At 39.1% G+C, this 21122-nt stretch overlaps 1 protein-coding gene across 4 annotated transcripts in view; it reads right to left on the reverse strand.

Moving 5' to 3' along the window:
• Armc8 (armadillo repeat containing 8) overlaps positions 1–21122 on the reverse strand; it is an 85376-nt gene that overhangs the window by 63558 nt on the left and 696 nt on the right. For 3 of the 4 annotated variants that reach the window (XM_040740288.1, XM_040740287.1, XM_040740290.1), the window contains exon 2: positions 1352–1428. The exons of the other annotated variant lie outside the window; for it this stretch is intronic. In XM_040740288.1, coding sequence (XP_040596222.1) covers positions 1352–1428 — 77 coding nt within the window. The remainder of the gene's footprint in view (positions 1–1351; positions 1429–21122) is intronic. 4 annotated transcript variants of the gene reach the window in all.

Here is a 21122-nt window from a genome sequence, read left to right on the forward strand (position 1 = left end):
TCTTGTAAGGCTAGCTCCACTTTGAAATAGAGTAGAAAACAACGGTTGGTAATACGTTCCTTTCAGAAAGATGCAGGCAGCTACCACTGCTATTGGAGCATATTATCACTTGCACTCTCATCTGAATCAAATATTCTAGCTCCTCTCCCTCTTCTCTTCATTTCAAATTGTATTATTCTGAGTTTTGTTTTGTTTTTCCTCTGTGTAGCTTTGTAGACCAGGCTGGCCTTGAACTCATCGAGAACCACCTACCTTTGCCTTTCAAGTGCTGGGATTAAAGAGTACACTACCACCACCCAGCTATTCTGATTTTTTTTTTCTAAAGAGACTCATCTTTTGTTTTTCCATCAGTTGAAGAAAGATTTTTATTAGGCGTGAGGAAACACACACACACACACACAGCAAACATACAGAGAGAAAGAACCTCCACGAAGCAGAGAGGAGACTCAGGAAGTCATTGCCCCTTCATATCATTTTTAAAGTTATTTCAAACTAGGTCAGTAAAAACTGACCACTTAAATGACAATGGGTGGTATCTACAACACACCAGACACTGAATTTTGTATTTTTGAGTTACGTGTCACAACTACTTGACAGGATCGGTGGTTATTTTCTCTTTAAGATGACAAGGAAATTGAGTAATTGGCCTAAACACACAGATAGGAAAGGACCTCACCAGGAAATGTCACAACCAGGGATTTGACCTACTATTGGCCAGCTCCAATGCCCATGCTCAATACACGCCCTCACTGCCTGCCTAACCTGACAGCTAATCATGTCTGAGGCTATCACATTACACCTAAGCTGCTTTGTTACAATGCAGTGTTCCTCCTGTTCTCTCTTCAACTCTCTCACTTGTCAACTTCCCAAAAGCTATAGTGCTCTTAGTAAATTAAAATGTCTCTAAAGTGACAGGTAGCACTGAATTTAGTTACATCAGATAGAACCCAGGATACAAGTTTATCAGGAAGATCTAGCAAATCTAGCTTTCTCTTACTGAGCAGTAACAATGATGAAAGTATCATCTTCTATATATTGAATGAGCATTTTCAACTAAACTGAAGAATCCTAAGTAAGTTAGTATTCTCTATCTTTTTATCTTGCTTTTGTAGATATTAAAAACAAAAACATTCCCCAAAGGAAACATTTAAAATAGAAAACAAGGGTTCTACAAAAAAAAAAAATGAAGCCAATCATGTGAGTTAATAACTATCAACAAATAAACCTTTATAATAAAGTATTGTCATGAATGTCAAGCAATCATCTCAAAAATGAAGCCAAATGGAAGAAAAAATTAAAACATGAAGACAAACAAGACTTTTTGATAGAGTCTTAAATGCATATTACTTACATGACACCTTGGAGAACTTTCTGGGGATCAGGGTCAAATAGCCTGTCAACATAGTGGCGACTGCTAGCTGTTACTTCCTAGAAAGTAGGGGGAAAATGATGACATCTGAAGCCATACAAATCACAAATTCATAGCATCACCCACAACACAAAATTGCTAAACAGTCTATCTTAAGGAAGAGAACAAGGCCTCTTCCAAAACACATTATTTGCTCCCTGATATGCTAATGTTAGCAGGGAATGTTTTTCTCTCTTAGTTATCAAAATAACTAGAAACTACAGTATTCAACTCAAGATTCAGGGACCAATTTTCTTTTAAGAGCACCAATTTAGAGGGGGGAAAAGGAGTGGGGGAATAAAAAGTCCATGGCACTCTTAAATTTGGTAATGAAACTGGTAGTTTGAGAAATGAACGAGGCACATATCTCAATTCACTTAAAAGTTAGAAATGGAGGGGGATACTATGTTTTACAATTAGTCTTTTAAATCACACTGAGAAAACCCTGTAGGTTACAGGAAACAGAGAACACTCGGCTCCACAAGAAACATAACTAGACCCTGAGCCCTTTGTGCTGAGTGCCACAAGCTCTGTCAGCAGGAAAGCTGAGCGCACATGCTCCCCACTGACGGCTGGATGCTGCATGTGTGTAGGCACACTGCCCGCCCATGCTTCTAGCACACACGAGGAGAGAACGGCTCCTGGCCCGAGGTACAGACAGACACAGGAGTGTTACTGCCAACAAGCTGACCGAGAAAAAGTGTAAGGTGGATGGTGGCGGTACCTCAAAAAGGAAAAGGAAACAACTCAAAGTCAGGGGAATTCATAACTCCAACAGTGCTATCTAGTCTGAACTGGATAGTGCATGGTACAGTTGGAAAGTTAGATTACACAGAATAAGAGGAGCCAGGAGCAAGTGCTTATAAACCCAGCTCAGAGGCTGAGACAGAAGGAAGCCAACCTGGGTTACACAAAAAAAATCATTAGGGAGACACTTACCTTTCATTTGTACTATGGGATGTGCTCTTTTTATTATGCAATTTCATATAATATTTATTTTCCTAGGTGTTCTCTTACATTTAATTTTAAGTATGTAATGTTATTTAAAACAACATATTGAAGAAGTAGAAAAAAAGCCCCTCAACCGAAGAGTGGATAGAGAAAATGTGGTACATTTACAAAATGGAGTACTATTCAGCAGAAAAAAACAATGGAATCCTGAGATTTGCAGGCAAATGGATGATACTAGAAGAAACCATCCTGAGTGAGGTAACGCAGTCACAAAAAGAGAAACATGGCATGTACTCTCTCATATATGGATTTTAAACATAGATCTGGGGAGTTCCAGCCTTCAATCCCATGGCCAGAGAGTCTGGGAAACAGAACCTTCATTCAGTGGCTGATGGAAGAAGAGGCAGACTCCCACGGCTAAGCACTGAGCTGAGCTCAAAAAAGCCAGTAACAGAGAGGGAGGACTGATGACCAAAGGAGTTAAGACTGGGCTGGTTTAACCCCCGGAAACAGCTGACCTGACAAGGGTTAACTCTTGAATCCCAGGCTGATGCCTGGGAATCCAGCATGGGACTGATCAAGACCCTCTGAATGGGGGTATCAATGAGGAGGCCTAAGTAATCTATTAAGCCTTGGGCAGTAGATCAGCATTCATCCCGAGTATACACATGGGGGACTTTGGACTCCCATCCAACAACGTGAGATGCACTCTCACCCTGAACTCTTGGGGGAGGGTCTAGGCCCCGCCCTGGGTGAAATGACAGACTATGGAAATCCCCATGGAGGGCCTCACCCTCCCTGGGGAAATGAGGGGATAATGGGGAGGTTGGGAGGAGGGCACAGGAGGAGGGGAGGGAAACGGAGAGGGACCTGGAACTGACTTATGAAGCAACCTTGTTTCTAATCTAAATTTAAACTTAAAAATAAATAATAAAATTTTTTTAAAAAGTACTTTTGTCCCCTGCTCATTTTGTCTTGTCTGCTGGAATGTGCTTATGTACTGCCATCAGTTACCAACAAGGTGTTGTTGGAAGAAAGAAACCTTTGCAGTTTCCTAAGAAGAGCTAACTGCCACAATACAGTTCCAGCTTACACTTCCACACCACCAAAATTACCTCTGGAGAAGTGCACACTCTTAATTTTGCAGATAAAAGAGTAATCAAAAATCACAGTGTATTTCCATACTCCATCTATTAAAAAAAAAAAAACAAACTGCAGAAAATGAAAATTACTATGCCCTCCACAAGCATCAAAGCACCTTCTAGGGTCTGCTTTCCTCAAAATAACAGGTAAGGTTAGGATTCTAAAGATCTGTCTGTCCCATGTTCCTGGGTCACTTCTTAGGGTCACCATTGGGACTTAAGATTATAAAAGATTAGTTACTAAGCCATATGCAAATACAAGAAAGACATGAAACACTGTACCAAGAGCCAACTCTGAACACAAGGCTGGAGAGATGGCTCAGTGGTTAAATCGCTTCCAGCTCTTGCTGGGGTTCACTTCCCAGCACCCACATGGTGGCTCATAATCAGCTGTAACTCTAGTTCCAAGAGCTTAGACACCCTCTTCTGATCTCTGGGGGTATCAGGCATGCATGTGATACATAAACATACATGCAGACAAAACATCCATACACATAAAACAAAAAATAAAAGATTCTAAGCTAGGGTAAACAGAGCAAATCTGTAAAACACAGAGAAAAGTTATGCCACATCATTTAATTTAGAATCTCTAACTGAACCTGGAGGCCACCAATTTGACAAGGTCAGTGAGCTTCAGGGATACTGCTGCCTCCACTCCCTAGTGCTACAGTTACAGTGTACACCATCATGCTCAGCTATTTACTTAGACAGGTCCTCACTGTTGCAGTGAGCACTTTACCAACTGAGACATCTTCTCATGCCCCACCCGTCTCCTGGCTTTCTTTTTTTTCAAATCTTGTTTTTATTTTTTAATTAAATTAGAAACAAGATTGTTTTACATGTCAATCCCAGTTCCCTCTCCTTCCTCTCCTTCCCTAACTCCCCCCCCCCAATTCCCTATCCCATCCCCTTTCTGCTTCCCAGGGAGGGTGAGGCCTTCCATGGGGGATCTTCAAAGTCTGTCATATCCTTTGGAGCAGGGCCTAAGCCTTCCCTCATGTGTCTAGGCTGAGAGTAACCCTCTATGTGGAGTTCATTTGTATGCTAGGGGTAAATACTGATCAACCACCAGAGGCCCCATAGATTACCGAGGCCTCCTCACTGACACCCACGTTCAGGGGGTCTAGATCAGTCCCATACTGCTTTTCCAGCTATTAGTATGGAGCCAATGAGCTCCCCCTTGTTCAGGTCCTCTGTTTCTGTGGGTTTCACCAGTCCAGTCTTAACCCCTTTGCTCCTCCGTCTCTGCAACTGGTTTCCAGGAGTTCAGCTCAGTGTTTAGCTGTGGTGTCTGCTTCTACTTCCATCATCTGCTGGATGAAGGCTCTAGGATGGCATATAAGGTAGTCATCAATCTCATTATAGGGGAAGGGCATTTAAAGTAGCCTCTCCACTACTGCTTAGATTATTAGCTGCTGTCATCCTTGTAGATCTCTGGACATTTCCCCAGTGCCAGATTTCTCTTTAAACCTATAATGGCTCCCACTATTATGGTATGTCTTATCTTGCTCTCTTCTATTCTTCCCCAGGCTCAATCTTCTTGCTCCCTCATGTCCTCCTCTCCCCTCCTCTTCGCCCCTTCTCTTTCTCCTAACTCCCTCTCTCCTCCCCCCAGGCTCCCAATTAGCTCAGGAAATCTTGTCCCTTTCCCCTTCTCAGGGGGCTCCTTGTTACTTAGCTTCTCTGGAGGTGTGGATTATAGGCAGGTAATCCTTTGCTCTATTGTCTAATATCCACATATGAGTGAGTACATACCATGTTTGTCTTTTTGTGACTGGGTTACCTCACTCAGGATGGTTTCTTCTAGTTCCTTCCAATTGCCTGTGAATTTCAAGATTCCACTGTTTTTTTGTTTTTGTTTTTTTCCGCAAAGTTGTACTGCATTGTGTAAATGTACCACATTTTCTCTACCTATTCTTCAGTTGAGGGGCATCTAGGTTGCTTCCAGGTTCTGGCTATTACAAATAATGCTGCTATGAACATAGTGGAACAGATGTCCTTGTTGTATAATGTGTATCTTTTGGGTATATGCCTAACAGTGGAATTGCTGGATATTGTGGTAGACTGATTACCATTTTCCTGAGAGATGGCCATACTTATATTTCCAAAGTGGCTGTATGAGCTAGCACTCCCTTTCTTCACATCCTCTCCAACATAAACTGTCATTGGTGTTTTTGATTTTAGCCATTCTGACAGGAGTAAGATGATATCTCAGAGTTGTTTTGATTTGCATTTTCCTGATGGCTAAGGATGTTGAACACTTTAAGTACTTTCTTATATTTTTGGTTGCAAGCCTAGCCTTTAACGGCTAAGACATCTCTCTAGCCCTCTTAAGCACTTTCATAAGCCATTTTAGATTCCTCTATTGAGAATTCTCTATTTAGTTCTGTACCCCACTTTTTAAATGGATTATTTGGGGTTCTGGAGAATGGCTTCTTGTGTTCTTTATAAATTTTGGAAACCAGTCCTCTGATGTGGGGTTAGTGAATATCTTTTCCCATTCTGTGGGCTGCCGTTTTGTCTTGTTGAATGTGTCCTTTGCCTTACACAAGCTTCTCACTTTTAGGAGGTTCCATTTATTAATTGGCATTGTCAGTGTCTGTGCTACTAGTGTTATGTTCAGGAAGTAGTCTCCTGTACCAATTCGTTCAAGGGTACTTCCCACACTAAGAGGTTTCAGTGTGGTTGGATTTATGTTGAGGTTTATGATCCTTTTGGACTTAAGTTTAGTGCGTGGTGATAGACAAGGATCTATCTGCAGTCTTCTACATGCCAGCACCATTTGTTGAAGATGCTTTCTTTTTTCCATTGTATAATTTTAGCTTTTGTCAAAAGTCAGGTGTTTGTAGGTGTGTGGATCCACATCAGGGTTTTCAATTCGATCCCATTGGTCAACTTGTCTATTTTTGTGCCAATACCAAGCTGTTTTCAGAACTATAGCTCTATAACAGAGCTTGAAGTCAGGGATGATGATGCCTCCTGAAGTTCCTTTATTGTACAGGGTTGTTTTGGCTATCTTGGATCTTTTGTTTTTCCATATAAAGCTGATTACATGGATAAAGTTCTTTCAAGGTCTGTGAAGAATTGTGCCCATATTCTGATGAGGGATTGCATTGAATCTGTAGATTGTTTTTCACAAGATTGTCATTTTTACTATGTTGATCCTACCTATCCAAGAGCATGGGAGATCTTTCCAATTTCTGGTATCATCTTTAATTTCTTTCTTTAAAGACTCAAAATTCTTGCTACTCAGGTCTTTCACTTGTTTGGTTAGCATTACCCCAAGACATTTTGTGTTGTTTGTGGCTATTGTAAAGGGTCATGTTTCTCTGATTTCTTTCTCAGTCCATTTATTGTATATAGTAGGGCTACTGATTTTTTTTTTTTTTTTTAGTTAATCTTGTATCTTACCACTTTGCTGAGGGTGTTTATCAGCTGTAGGAGTTCCCGTGTAGAGTTTTTTGGGTCACTTATGTAAACTATCATATCATCTGCCAAAGAGTAAAAGTTTGACTTCATCCTTTCCAATTTTAACCCCCTTGATCTCCTTTTCTTGTCTTATTGCTCTAGCTAGAACTTTAAGTACAACAGAGAGAGTGGACAGCCTTGTCTTTTTCCTGATTTTAGAGGAGTCCCATTGAGTTTCTCTCCATTTAGTTTGATGTTGGCTGTTGGTTTACTGTATTTTGCTTTTAATATGTTCAGGTATGTTCCTGTTATCCCTGACCTCTCCAGGACCTTTATCTTGAAGGGGTATTGGACTTTGTCAAAGGCTTTTTCAGCATATAGTGAGATGATCATGTGGTTTTGCTTTTGCAGTTTGTTTATATGTTGTTTAGATTTTCATATATTGAACCATCCCTCCATCCCTAGGATGAAGCCTACTTGATCATGGTTGATGATTTTTCTGATGTATTCTTGGAATTGATTTGCCAGTATTTATTGAGTATTTTTGCATCGATATTCATGATGGATACTGGTCTGTAGTTCTCTTTCTTAGTTGTGTCTTTTTGTGTCTTGGGTACCAAGGTAACTGTAGCCTTATAGAAAGAGTCTGGCAATGAACCTTCTGCTTCTATTGTGTAGAACAACTTGAGGAGTTGTACTAGCTCTTCTATGAATTTCTATTAGAATTCTGCACTGAAGCCATCTGGCCCTGGGCTTTTTTTTTGGGGGGGGGGGAGACTTTTGAAGACTGCTTCTATTTCATAAGGGTTATAGGTCTGTTTAAACTGCTTATCTGTTCTTGATTTAATTTTGGTAAGTGATATCTATCCAGAAAATTGTCCATCTCCTTTTAATTTTTTAATTGTGTGGAATACAGGTTTTCAAAGTATGACCTGATGATTCTCTGGATTTCCTCAGTGTCTATTGTTAAGTCCCTCCTTTTCATTTCTGATTTTCTTAATATGCATGTTCTCTCTCTCTCTGCCTTTTGGTTAGTTTGGATAGGGTTTGTTGATTTTCTCAAAGAACCAACTCTTTGTTTCATTGATTCTTTGTATTGTTTCCTTTGTTTGTACTTAATTGATTTCAGCCCTCGGTTAGATTATTTCCTGGCGTCTACTCCTCTGGGGTGAGTTTGCTTCTTTTTGTTCTAAATCTTTTAGTTGTGCTGCTAATTGTCTGGTGTGACTACTCTCCAGTTTCTTCATGAAAGCACTTCGTGCTATGAACTTTCCTCTTAGTACTGCCTTCAAAGTGTCCCATAAGTTTGGGTATGTTGTGTCTTCATTTTCATTGAATTCTAGGAAGTCTTTAATTTCTTTTTTTTTTTTTATTTCTTCCTTGACCCAGGAATGGTGCAATTGTGCATCGTTCAATTTCTATGAGTTTGTAGGGTTTCTGCAGTTTGTGTTGTCGAATTCTAACTTTAAAGTGTGGTGGTCTGATAAGTTACAGGGGACTATTCCAATTTTTTTTTTTGGTACCTGTTGAAGTTTGCTTTGTTACCAAATATGTGGTCTATTTAAGAGAAGGTCCCATGTGGCACTGAGAAGAAGGTATACTCTTTTGTGTTTGGATGGAATGTTCTATAGATGTCTGTTAAACTCAATTGGGTCATAACTTCTGTTAGTTCCTTTGTTTCTTTGTTAAGTTTCTGTCTAGTGATCCTGTCTACCGATGAAAGTGGGGTGTTGAAGTATCCCACTATAACTGTGTGAAGCCTTATGTGTGATTCGAGCTTTCGTAATGTTTCTTTTACGAACGTGGGTGCCTTTGTATTTGTGGCATAGATGTTCAGAACTGAGATTTCTTCCTGATGGATTTTTCCTGTGATGAATATGAAATGGCCTTCTTAATCTCTTTTGATTGATTTTAGTTTGAATTCTAATTTGTTAGTTACTAGGATAGCTACACCAGCTTGTTTCTTGGGTCCATTTGATTGGAAAATTTTCTCCCAACCCTTTCCTCTGAGGTAATGTTTGTCTTTGAAGTATAGGTGTGTTTCTTGTATGCAGCAGAAGGATGGATTCTGTCTTCGTATCCATTCTGTTAGCCTGTGTCTTTCTATAGGCAAGTTAAGAACATTAATATTGAGGGGAAATTAAGGACCACTGAGTGCTAATTCTTGCTTGTTTTGGATTTGGTGGTGGTGATGGTACTGTGTGTGGATTTATCCCGCTTTTTCTTTTGGCTTTTGGTTAAGAGGGATTATTTATTGCCTATGTTTTTGTGAGTGTAATTAACTTCCTTAGGTTAGAGTTTTCTTTCCAGTACTTTCTGTAGGACTGGATTAGTGAATATGTATTGTTTAAATCTGGTTTTGTCATGAAATATCTTGTTTTCTCCATCTATAGTGATTGGAAGCTTTGCTGGGTACAGCAGTCTGGGTTGACATCCATTGTCTCTTAGTGTTTGTAGAATATCTATCCAGGACATTCTGGATTTCAGAGTTTCCTTGGAGAAGTCAGGTATGATTCTGATAGGTTTGCCTTTATATGTTACTTGTCCTTTTTCCTTTGCTGCTCTTAATATTCTTTCTTTATTCTATGCATTTGATGATTTAATTATTATGTGACGAGGGGACTTTTTTGTGGTCCACTCTATTTGTTGTTCTATAGGCTTCTTGTACTTTCACTGGCATGTCTTTTTTTAGGTTGGGAAAGTTTTCTTCTACGCTTTTGTTGAATATGTTTTCTGCCCCTTTGAGTTGGGTTTCTTCACTTTCTTCTATACCTATTATTCTTAGGTTTGGCCTTTTCATAGTATCCCATATTTCCTGGATATTTTGTGTTAGGGATTTGTTGTACTTAAGATTTTCTTTGGTTGATGAATCTATTTCTCCTAGCGTATCTTCAACGCTTGAGATTCTCTCTGCCATCTCTAGTATTCTGTTGGTTATGGTTGCATCTGTAGTTCCTGATTGTTTACCCATCTTTTCTAATTCCAGCATTCCCTCAGACTGTGAGGTTTCTTTTATTGGCTCTATTTCAGCTTTCACACCTTACACTCTTTGAATTGTTTCTTGTAATTTTTTTGTCTTTTCTTCTATTTCTTTAAAGGATTTTTCTCATTTCCTCTTTTAGGGTCTCTATCATCTTCATGAAGTTGTTTTTAAGGTTGTTCTCTTATGCTTTATCTGTGTTGGGATGTTCAGGTCTTGTTGGCATAGAATCCCTAGACTCTGGTGGTGTCATATGGGTTTTCTGTTGTTGAATGTGTTCTTATATTGTTGTCTTCCCATCTCTTCTTCCAGTGGGTGCAGGTGGGGTCTCTCCCTCTCATGGTGGATACGGGTTCAAGGTTCTCTTCTGGTGGGTGCAAGTGGGTCCTATATTCTCATGGGTCTCATCATGGGTGTAGGCGTGTCTGAGGCACACCCTCTCACAGTAGGTGGGAGTTGGACTAGTCCAGTGATCTCAGCAGACTTGCGGTTGCTTGGTCCACCAGGGGTTATTTGACTTGCCTACAGTCCCCAGGCTAGGAGTTCCTAGAGTGGGCAAGTCCTGGCTTTCTAACAGTGAGCTCTTCTGGACTTCTCAAACTCTGAGCCTCTCCTACCCTGGGACTGACATTTGGTTTTACAGCTCACCCCTTTACTCCACAGCTGTGTGTCTTCTGTTGCCTCTCAATACGTTTAAAACCAACAGTAGAAAAAGGTATGGTACATAGACTATGTATCTTAAATGAATTCCTCACACTTTTTAAAGAGTGTGAATACCTGGTTGTCTCAGTACCATTTGTGGAAAGATATTGTTTACCCACTGAATGTCTTGGGGCCCTTTTCAAAAATCCTATTTGCAGGGGCTGAGGAGAGACCACAAGTTGATTTATTCCTATTCTTGGCTTTCAATAATCTATATAGTCTTTTGCCAGTACCAGTGTTGATTACCACAGCTTTCTAGTAAGTTTTTAAATGATAAAGTTGTGACTGTGTCCCCTCCCCCTTGCCAACTGTGTAATTCTTTTTCAAAATTGTTGGACTATTCAAAACTTCCTCCTACAATAGCAACTCTTTCACGTTCTGTGCCTGGTTCATTCAACACACTAAGCACAGCAGTGAGGCACACATTAAAGATGAAGAACTCATGTCCATGGTTGACATTTGTGTTTTCTACTAGAAATACGAAAACAGAAGTTATGTCTGGGTACTGTGCAACAGAATGGATGTGGGAAGACAATCAATGTTAGGCTCACAGCCACAGGACCTGTAAAGCCAAAACATTAACTGACAAGTATGCTTGTTAAGCTGCTGATCCTGAAAAAGAACAGGGATCATAGAGAGATGACTGCAAATGATGAAAGAATAACTGAGGTGTGACACACCATTCAGTATTTTACACTGCCTTTTGCTGAAAGCACTGTTACGTGTCAAAGAAGACACCAAAGACTCTGAAGGAAGAGCCTTCTAACAGGCTTCCAATCTGTAATAATTCAGTCATGTACATGTACACACAGACACACTCACATACAAAATAATCCCCTAAAGCAATCTCAGAGGATATGAACCTTTTCCTAACATTCATGAGCATGCCTACATTGAACAATTCTCGAATATCACTGCTTTTCTCTATAGACTGGTCCCCTCTCCCCATAGTTCTTGCTTTTTTAGGGAACAGTTTGGGAATGAAAAGCTAAGAAGGAAGTGATAAGAAGGTGGTAATTTAATACAGGCCTAAAAAGGGTAAGTCCTTAGAGACCAAAAGAGAACCGACTCAGGGCTCTGAAATACAACTGTGTCTGTCACAATGAAAGAGGAGGAGGTTACCATAGCTAGAGCAGAACGAGCAAAGGAGAAAGCAGTGGGAGATGGGATCCACCACAGGGATGTGAGGAAATAGCTGCTGTATCCAACATGGCGGCCACTAGCCTCCCTTGACTTTTTTTTAATCACTTGAAATATGAATTAGAATGAAATTTTACTAGTTTTAAAACCAATTAAAAGCAATAATGTATCCAATTATTAGGAAACTTTCAAGAATATTTAGAATTCCCTATAAGCAATTGAATTTACTTTTTCATTTGTAAATTTTGTAAAACTGAATAAAAATCAAGTATTTGTAATATTTTTCTGAACTATATAAAGTGAACACAACTGCCAATAGCTGATACAACAAAAGTCAAATAATTTCATTAACTACTTACAGAAATGAATTAAACAGTATTTTGATATTTTATCTTAATAACATTTAAATTGTTTTCTTTTTCCACATAATAGCATAGCTACTAGAAAAACTTTAATTTACACAGCATTATTTTTCTACTAGACAGCACTGTACATAGTCTGGTTAATTAGTGTTAGGATTCTTATTTTTATGGCATGGGTTGGAAAATTGTAAAACAGATACATGATTGACTTACGTTGTTTAAGATTTTCTCTGGTTGTAAATTTTATGAATGAATGAGAAAGGGGAATGGGTTACAAGACAGACATATAGAGGCCAGACAGGAGGCTAGCTCAATCACCAGGAATAGTTACTTCATGACAGAAGCCAGGAGCAGAGTGAACACTTTGGAGTCAATAAGATTCACTCAAACTCCAGATAAATGAAGAAATCTGAAATGACTGTCAAACTCTATAGGTTATCAGACTGGATACAGGAGGTGGAAGAAAAGAAAAGCCAAGGATAACACTAAAAGTTTTTCCTAACCACCTAGAAGACTGACTTGCCAGTTAATGAGATGAATAAGATTTAAGAGGTACAAACTTAGGTAGGAAGATAAAATTTTTTGGCTTCAGATATGCTAGGATTGAGAATCCCTATAAAACAGCCCAAGTGAGGATGCACATGTTGAATTTAGGATTTAGGGAAAAGTTGTTAACTGTAGACACAAATCAGAAAATTTATCATCTTATAAACAGATTAAATTCACTAAGGCAGTGATTATAGATAATCAAGTCCAGAAACCTGTGGTCCACATCAAGTGTTATGAGCAAAAATCCACATGTTAGAGAAAGTCAAGTTTATAGAAAGATATAAGAAATACAAATTAAAAACCAGGCTACCTGAACTCTGAAGATAATTCAATTTTAAATCTACTTCAGCTTGAAATTCATTTCTACCATTAATTTTCCAAGTATTATGCAAAATACTGAAAAGAGTGAAATAAAACAGGCTCTCCTATCCTCAGTGCAGTCGCAGCACAAGTAAAATACAGTGGGAAAGTTAATATATCCAGTTTTCCCCAATAAAAGATGACAAGGATAAACTACAGACTGCTTTTTTTCCAGGTAGACTATTCTCTATTACTCATACACAACAGAAGTTTTTCATAATAGAAAAGCCAGTGCACAGTCAGAGTAGAGAGGATATGAGGAGCACCTATAATTTCTTTCTGTAGTGAGTTTCTAATTTAATAATATATTTTATAACCCTGATATACACTATTAACAACTGCTTTGGCGCTCATAAGTACAAAAAACATGGGTTGTAGAGATGGCTTAATGGTTAAGAGCACTGTCTGCTCTTTCAGAGGCCCTGGGATTAATTCCCAGCCCCTACATGGAAGCTCCCACCTGTCTGTAGCTCCAGTTCCAGGGGGTCCAACACCATCATACAGACACACATTAGGGCAAAACACCAATGTATATAAAATAAAAATAAACCATTAAAATTTTTGAAAAAGAACCAAAAAACAATATAGCATTTGTACTTCTAAAACCAAACACTATATCCTTTTAAGTACAGGTCACAAAGAGCCATGTAAGTCTGTTTGATCTTGAATGCTCCTTCTCCCTTTTTTTAAAAAAAAAATATGCATTTACTCTTAAGTGTAGGTGTTATGAGATGCCCTTTGACAGAGTAAATAAGCTAAAGAGACCTATGGTACAAAACAGCATAATGTGACAATTCAAAGAATTGAGACTACCTCTGACAAGCACCGAAGAAAATAAGGACCATCAGTGTCACAAAGATAGAGATACTGCCTGGGTTGCCAACAATGATAAGATAGCCAACGAAATCTCCTAAGCAAATGCCTGTTTCTTGATCCTGGCATCAAAAAAAAGTGAGCTACTTGTACATAAGTAGATGTTGCCTTGCACCATAAAATAGTTATTCAAGATTGCAATAGTGTAATGACTTCAAGATCCTAGATATGGTCTTTCAAGGCACACCTCATAGGTACTACTGTGCACAAACTGCCTCCTGATTATAAGGACCTGCCTGGTTTGCTTCCCATTCTCAGAGGCAGTAACAGCCTTGCCGTGGAGCTATCCATGGTGCTTATTTACACTCAACCAACAGAGGACGTTAAGAACTTTTCCATTATATTTTCTCCCTGGATCTACCAGCCTGTTATCCACATTGTGACCTGTAACAATTATGCAGTATCATGAGCCACTTCTGATCTGTTTCCCATCTTTGCCTGTGCTGAGATCCTCAAGTATCTTACATTCTTCAAGCTTGACTCTCCAGTTAGCCTAGCTTTGCATCCCAAGCCCATTACCATCTACAACACAAAGCCCTCATAGTGCCAGAGCTTGCTTTGGGGAAAAGTTCACGGACAAACTCTAGACAAAAAAGTTGAAATTCCTCAGATTCAAGTCCCAAACATGAAACCATACATGAGTTTTAAACTCTGTTACTTCTATTACATTCCAAAATAATTAAAATGACTTTTAATAGCATGTTTGGTGTCTGACACTGAGACAAATAAAGGAATTAAGTCAGGACCAATATGCTGGCCTCAGAGAACCCAGGAACCCCTTGAAACCATGTGATTGTTTAGGCACATGCATGATCTCCTGTGAAGAGGGTGGGTAATACAAATCTTTAAGAAGCTAAAACCCACCACTGATATTCAGGGAATCAGTTTACAGAAGGGATCAGAAATTATGCTTTGCCAAATAATACTGTTTATCAAGAAATCAATCTGGCAGATAGTATTTACTTTAAAACACCATCAAATCAAAAAACAAAATGCAGAGGATGAAGTTCAGGGACATGCACTCAACCCTGAATTGGGGGCTGGAGAGTGAGGAGCCAAAATCCAAGAATCAATCCAGCTCTCTGAATAAAACTGAAGACTATACTAAGATGTTTCTGATTCGTCATAGGTTAGAAGATTTGCTGAACACCAAGTGTCTGAATTCCAGTGGCCGCAAAATGCCCTCAAACATGAAATAAGCAGCCCTCATATGCCACACATTGCTGCTAAAGATTAAGAAACTCATATCAGCAATCTCCTTTAGGACCACTCCTGACAAACCCTGCAAACCCTGTGGTATTGTGTAAGCTAACTCTGTAAACTTCTAAAACATGATGAACAGATTTCACTTTTGTATTTATTACTCAAACCAAAGAAAGGTAATTTTCTTTCTTTTTTTCCCCACCTGCCAGGAAGGCAAATTTATACTTAGAAACTAGCTGGGTTTAACTTCACAGGGTTTTGTAATTACTGCCAACTGCCCACACATGAGAACAGTTCAATAAGCAGCAATAGGCAACACCAACAGAATACAACTGTCAAGAACCGAACTGACAAAAATGGAGAGCTATCTAGACTTAGAAAACTCTATATAATGATAAAAGCTGCTCATCAAAGGGCACACTGGCCTCTAAGAACGACTGTAAAGGAGCCAATCAAATTCAACAACCGCCTCAGCTGTCTATACCAGATATGCAAAATTCAGACATTTTATTACCATGCCTCCCTCAAACCACTATAAAGTGACAACCAAACCAATTGAAATCATTTTTGTTTTGTTTTTTGAGACAGGGTTTCTTTATGTAACCTTGGCTGTCCTGGAACTAGCTCTGTCTGTAGACCAGGCTGGTCTCAAACTCACAGAGATCCACCCGCCTCTGCATGCTAGTATTAAACACATTCGCTACCTCTACCTGGTGCAATCATCTTAACAAGGTTTTTGCAAATTTTCGTTTTGTTAAACCTAATTTATCAACTGTTTCCACGGGTCTAAAATTCTTCACCAAATTCAAGATCCCATGAAATGCTTTTGTTTTGTTCTATTTTTGGTTGTTAGCCTAGCTATTAACTGCTCAGCCATTTCTCCAGCCCTCCTGTTTTATGCTAAAGCACTGATTTTTATATGTTGGTTTCATTTTGTATTTTGATTTTTTACAATGAAATCTTTGATCTTCTCTGGGTTACTTTTTTTTTTCCTTTTTACATTTTATTCAGTCTAGGGCCTCAGTCTACAGCATGGTGCCATCTACCTTCAGTGTAGATCTTACTTTGAGTTATTTTTTGTGTAGCATGAGGCTGAGGCCAAAGATCTTTTTTGGAGAGGGGCACCAGCCCCAAAGTTCATTTTCTACTTATAGCTAACAGAAGAAAAGACAAACTATAAAATACTTGTAAATACTCACCTGATAAACATATAAATTCAATAATCAAAAAACAAGCAGTCCAATTAGAGAGTTAGTTAAAAGACACAAACAATTCCCCATATTCCATGAAAAATTTCAACTAATGCTATTCATTAAGGAAATAAACACAAATTAAGAGCATAATATAGTATCAGTACACAGCTATTAGAGAATCTAAAATGAAAACTAACAATAATGTTGATAAGGACTGAGAAACTGAATCTCTCCTACATTACTAATAGGAATATAAAATGGTAATCTGGAAAGTCCATCAGTTTCTTGATTTCTTGACAAACTAAAACACATCATTCATATGTAAAATGATACTTTTAATACTTCACTTCTAAGCATTTTTTTCAATCATACCCACAGAAAGAACTGTCAGTGACTGTTCACAGTGGTTATAAAAGTCAAAAGCTAGAAACAAAAATGTTCAGCAGATGGCTGATTATAAACAAATGCTTAGACAACCACTCACAGGATACTATTTGACAAGAAGAAACAAACTAAAGATACATGCAATAATTTGGACCACTCTCAAAAGCATAATGCTGAGTGACAAAAGCCAATCCCAATAGGTCACATACTGTATGTTTCCATTCATTTAAGAATGCAGAAAACTTAGAAAATTATTGAGGGAAAAGAGATAAGTAGTTGCCACCAGAAATTAAGGGTGGGATCTGGAATGTGACTTTAAAGATATAGCACACAGGAAATGAAATCCTCACAGTGATGGATACTTTTGTATCTTAACAGCAGTGGTTATAAAATGATACAAAAACATCCACATTCCTATACCAATTTCCTGGTTCTGTAATTATATAAAATGTAATCAATGGGGTAACCAAAGTTAGTTATACACATGACTGCTCTGCAACTTGCAGTGAACCTACACTTATTTCAAAAACAAAAGTAAGTACAAAAAATACAAAATAATTTAGGGCGGGGAGGTGGTGGCCCACACCTTTAATCCCAGCATTGAGGAGGCAAAGGCAGGCTCTGAGTTCAAAGTCAGTCTGGTCTACAAAGTGAGTTCCAGGACAGCCAGGGCTACACCAAGAAACTCTGTCTCAAAATAACTTAAATGTCTGGAAAATATGTTGAAGGGGTAGAGCAAAATCTGTCCACCTCCTCCAACAGTTCACTTAAGCATTTATTAAGCAGCTTGTAGTCAAAAAAAAGAATGAAAAAGAAAAAGCTCTAATAATGGGATTAAGATAAAAAAGCCAAGCACTTATCTCTGAATTAATTTACTCTTTAAAAAACTTCTTCAAGCTGGGCGTTGGTGGCGCACGCCTTTAATCCCAGCACTCGGGAGGCAGAGGCAGGCGGATCTCTGTGAGTTCGAGGCCAGGCTGGACAGACAGCCTCCAAAACAGAGAAGCCCTGTCTTGTAAAACAAAAACAAAAAAAAAAAAAAACCAAAATCAAAAACAAAAAAATGTCAGAAGCTCAAAACACATTTCATGAAACAATCCATATAGTACTTTTGGAGGCTAAAGCAAAACAATGCTGTTGTTGTTGTAAGGTGTTTGTGTATGTGTGCTGCTTGCATGTATGTCTATGTACTGTGCATGCCTGGAAATTGGAGCTGCAAGCTGGCATGTGGTGCTGGGAATCAAACCTGTGACCTCTGCAAGGACAAGTGCTCCAGCCCCTACAAAAGGACCTTGAATTCAAGGCCTGTCTAAGTTTTACAATGAGACTGTGTCTCAAAATAAGTAAGAAAAAAGCAAACAACAACAAAAAATGTATATAAAGCTTCAATTTCATACATATGAGTAGACAGTGTTACTGGAATTTGGAAGAATTATAAACTTCAACCTAAGAAATCCACCTATATGAATTTAAATATATTCATATGGAAGATAAACAATGTTGAAGCTCAAAAGTATATGAGCGCCGGGCGTTGGTGGCGCACACCTTTAATCCCAGCACTCGGGGCTGGAGGGGCAGAGACAAGAGGATCTCTGTGAGTTCGAGGCCAGCCTGGTCTACAGAGTGAGTTCCAGGACAGCCTCCAAAACAATACAGAGAAACCCTGTCTTGAAAAACCAAAAAAAAAAAAAAAAAGTATATGAACATCAACCCTCCCAAAGCCCCCTGAAGAACTCAACTGAGGAGTGGTCCTCCAAAGTGTTCTTTATGAAACTCATTCAGAAATGGACTGAGGCAGGAAAAACAAGTAAAGCAGGATGCAGCAGGGCGCATCTGTAGTAGGTGCTCAGGAGGCTGAGCAGGAGGATCCACTGAGCCTATAAGTTCAAGACCAGCAAAATTGCAAGACAGCCCTCTCAAAAAATAACCAAAAACTGGCAGAATAACACCATGGAGCATGATATCCTAAAATTGACCCGCTGTGCCCACATGATGAAAGGAGAGAACCAACTCCCTCAAGCTGCCTCTGATTTCCATAAACACTCAGTGGCACACATGCACTCCACATACACACAGACACAAAATAGATAAATATAATTAAAGACACTGTGATAGTACATACACAAACAACACTGTACTGAATGAGGGCCATCATTCAGAAAGATGTGAGCAACACTAATAAGAAACAGAAGTATGAGGCAAAGAAGACACAGAGATGACTCAGGGAAGTTTAACAGAACAATTAGTAAAAGACAGTATCAAACTGACAAGTCATGACTAAGTCTTCTCAGAGAAAAGAACATGCTTTGTCAGATGCTATGGATGACATCCACACAAAGATCTGAGACTAGATATAGGCAGAAAGTCAAGATGATAATGTAGATGTGTGGATTGAGTAGTTCAGGTTAAGCAAGCAACTGTGGTCTCTCAGGAAGAAGGTATAATGGACTATAGATGGAAATAATTTAAAACACTTTGATTTCCCATTCATCAACTTACAGTTATCACACTCCAGAGTCACCAGGACTATGAGCTCCTTCGGAGCACTTCTGATACCCTTGCATTTGCTAAAGTACACAACACAGGGCTTTGTACATCACTGGTATATAGTAAGTAGCTTAGTGAAGAAATTCATCCAAGTGTAAGAGTGAGTGTGTGTGTGTGTGTGTGTGTGTGTGTGTGTGTGTGTGTGTGTGTGTGTACACCCACACACAGATCAGAGGTCAACATCCGTTATCATCTTCTATTTCTACCTTACTTTTTTTGAGCCTTGGTCTCTCACTAAACCTGAAGCTCCCTGTTCTGACTACACCAACTGGACAGAAAGCCTCCAGGATCTGTCTCCCTGTACTGAACTTACAGACATGTACTGGCATTGCAGACATGCACTGACATATGGGGCTTTTTATATAGGTACTGAGGATCCTAACTCAAGTTCTCATGCTCGTGAGGCAAGGAATTTACCCACTGAGCCATTTCCTTAACACAGTAACTTCTAATTAATAATTAATATTAAAGTGGTGCTTGAGCTAGCCATTTGAAAGGCAAAGTCTTTCCTTTAACCTGTAAGATCAGTAAGCTCAAGACATTCTAAAGTGTTTGTCCAAAGCTCTGCCCTAAGACCAAAGAATTGGAAAACTAGACTTTAGAGTTAGTTTATGATCCCAAATGAGAATAGGGCTAAAGCAAATTCTAACTCAAATGGAAAATATTCTTCAAGAAGTTTTTGAGTGAAAGAAACAGAACATAATCATTTACAGGGAAAGTGAGACAAAGGAGGTTTTTGATTATCTACACTATTCAAGTTGATAATGTACAGAAAGAAAAGAAACTACAGGTGGAGCTAGGACTGTATTCCGGAACAGCACCTTACCAAATGTGCTCAAAGGGTTGGGTTCAGTCGTTTGCATGGGGGGGGGGGCGCGCAACCAAAAGTTTTTCAGATGAACTAAAGGGTATGTGAAGTCTGGATGACATAATCAAAGGGGAATTGAACCATTATGTTACACCTTTTTTTTTTTTTGCCTTTTAATTCAATGAGAGAAGTCATTGGTCTGTTCTCCCATAAAACATTCATGGACATCACAAGTGGACTAACAGGCTAATGTGCTCAATAACTGGGTGAACACATTTCTCTAGTTGCAGTTTAAGTAAACAGTTGAGAAAAATGGATCCAGGGATAGACTTGTTGATAACCTCCCAAAATTACACTTTGTACTGTATTGTAACTTAATTCTTTTCTAGGTAAGCAGCCTATTGCAAGGCTCTAACTCTGAATGGAGTGATGTACTGGGTACCTTTCAACAGGTGAGTGTGTTTGTGTAAGAGGTCAGAGAGGAGAAAAGGAACTGGTTGGAGTTGCAAGACTATAGGAATCTTATCAAGTCATTTAGAACCCAACTAACATCTCAATAAGTCTCAGCAAGTCTCACAGATGGTCAGTCCCTCTTTGCCTGCATACTCCTTTGGAGTGCAACAGCTAAAACCTGTTGTAAAAACCCCCAAAGTTATCCCCCTGCAACTTTCATTCTTGTTCATTTCATCGCTGGTCCTGTTCTTTTAAGGACAACAGGGTGGAAGGTGAACGTCTTTTTTGTTGGCTTATTGTTTCTTTTTAACTTAAGAAGAAAAGAAATGGCATGAATTCTTGGCATATCAAGACGTCCCCTTCTTTCAACAATGGGGGAATTTAATCTTTTTTATTACCCTTTTTGGTTCCTCCTTCTAAAATGTTTTGCTCTCCCCCCCCCAAAAAAAAAAGAACACCAGGCAATAGAAACATAGTTTCTCTAGTGTCAGAACCTCGACCTCAGGAGCAGAACAGAGAGCAAAGGGGTTTAAATAACCACACACAAGAGCAAGAGTTGCAGCTGATATAAAACCCCCATTGCCAAGAAACAAGCGGCTCTGGCAGGTGCCTGGGTGTCGGGAAGTGACAGAAGATACACGGCCTAAGCCTGGCAGCTC

The sequence above is a fragment of the Mesocricetus auratus genome, unplaced genomic scaffold, assembly GCF_017639785.1.
Source record: "Mesocricetus auratus isolate SY011 unplaced genomic scaffold, BCM_Maur_2.0 Super-Scaffold_100691, whole genome shotgun sequence".
NCBI lineage: Eukaryota > Metazoa > Chordata > Mammalia > Rodentia > Cricetidae > Mesocricetus > Mesocricetus auratus.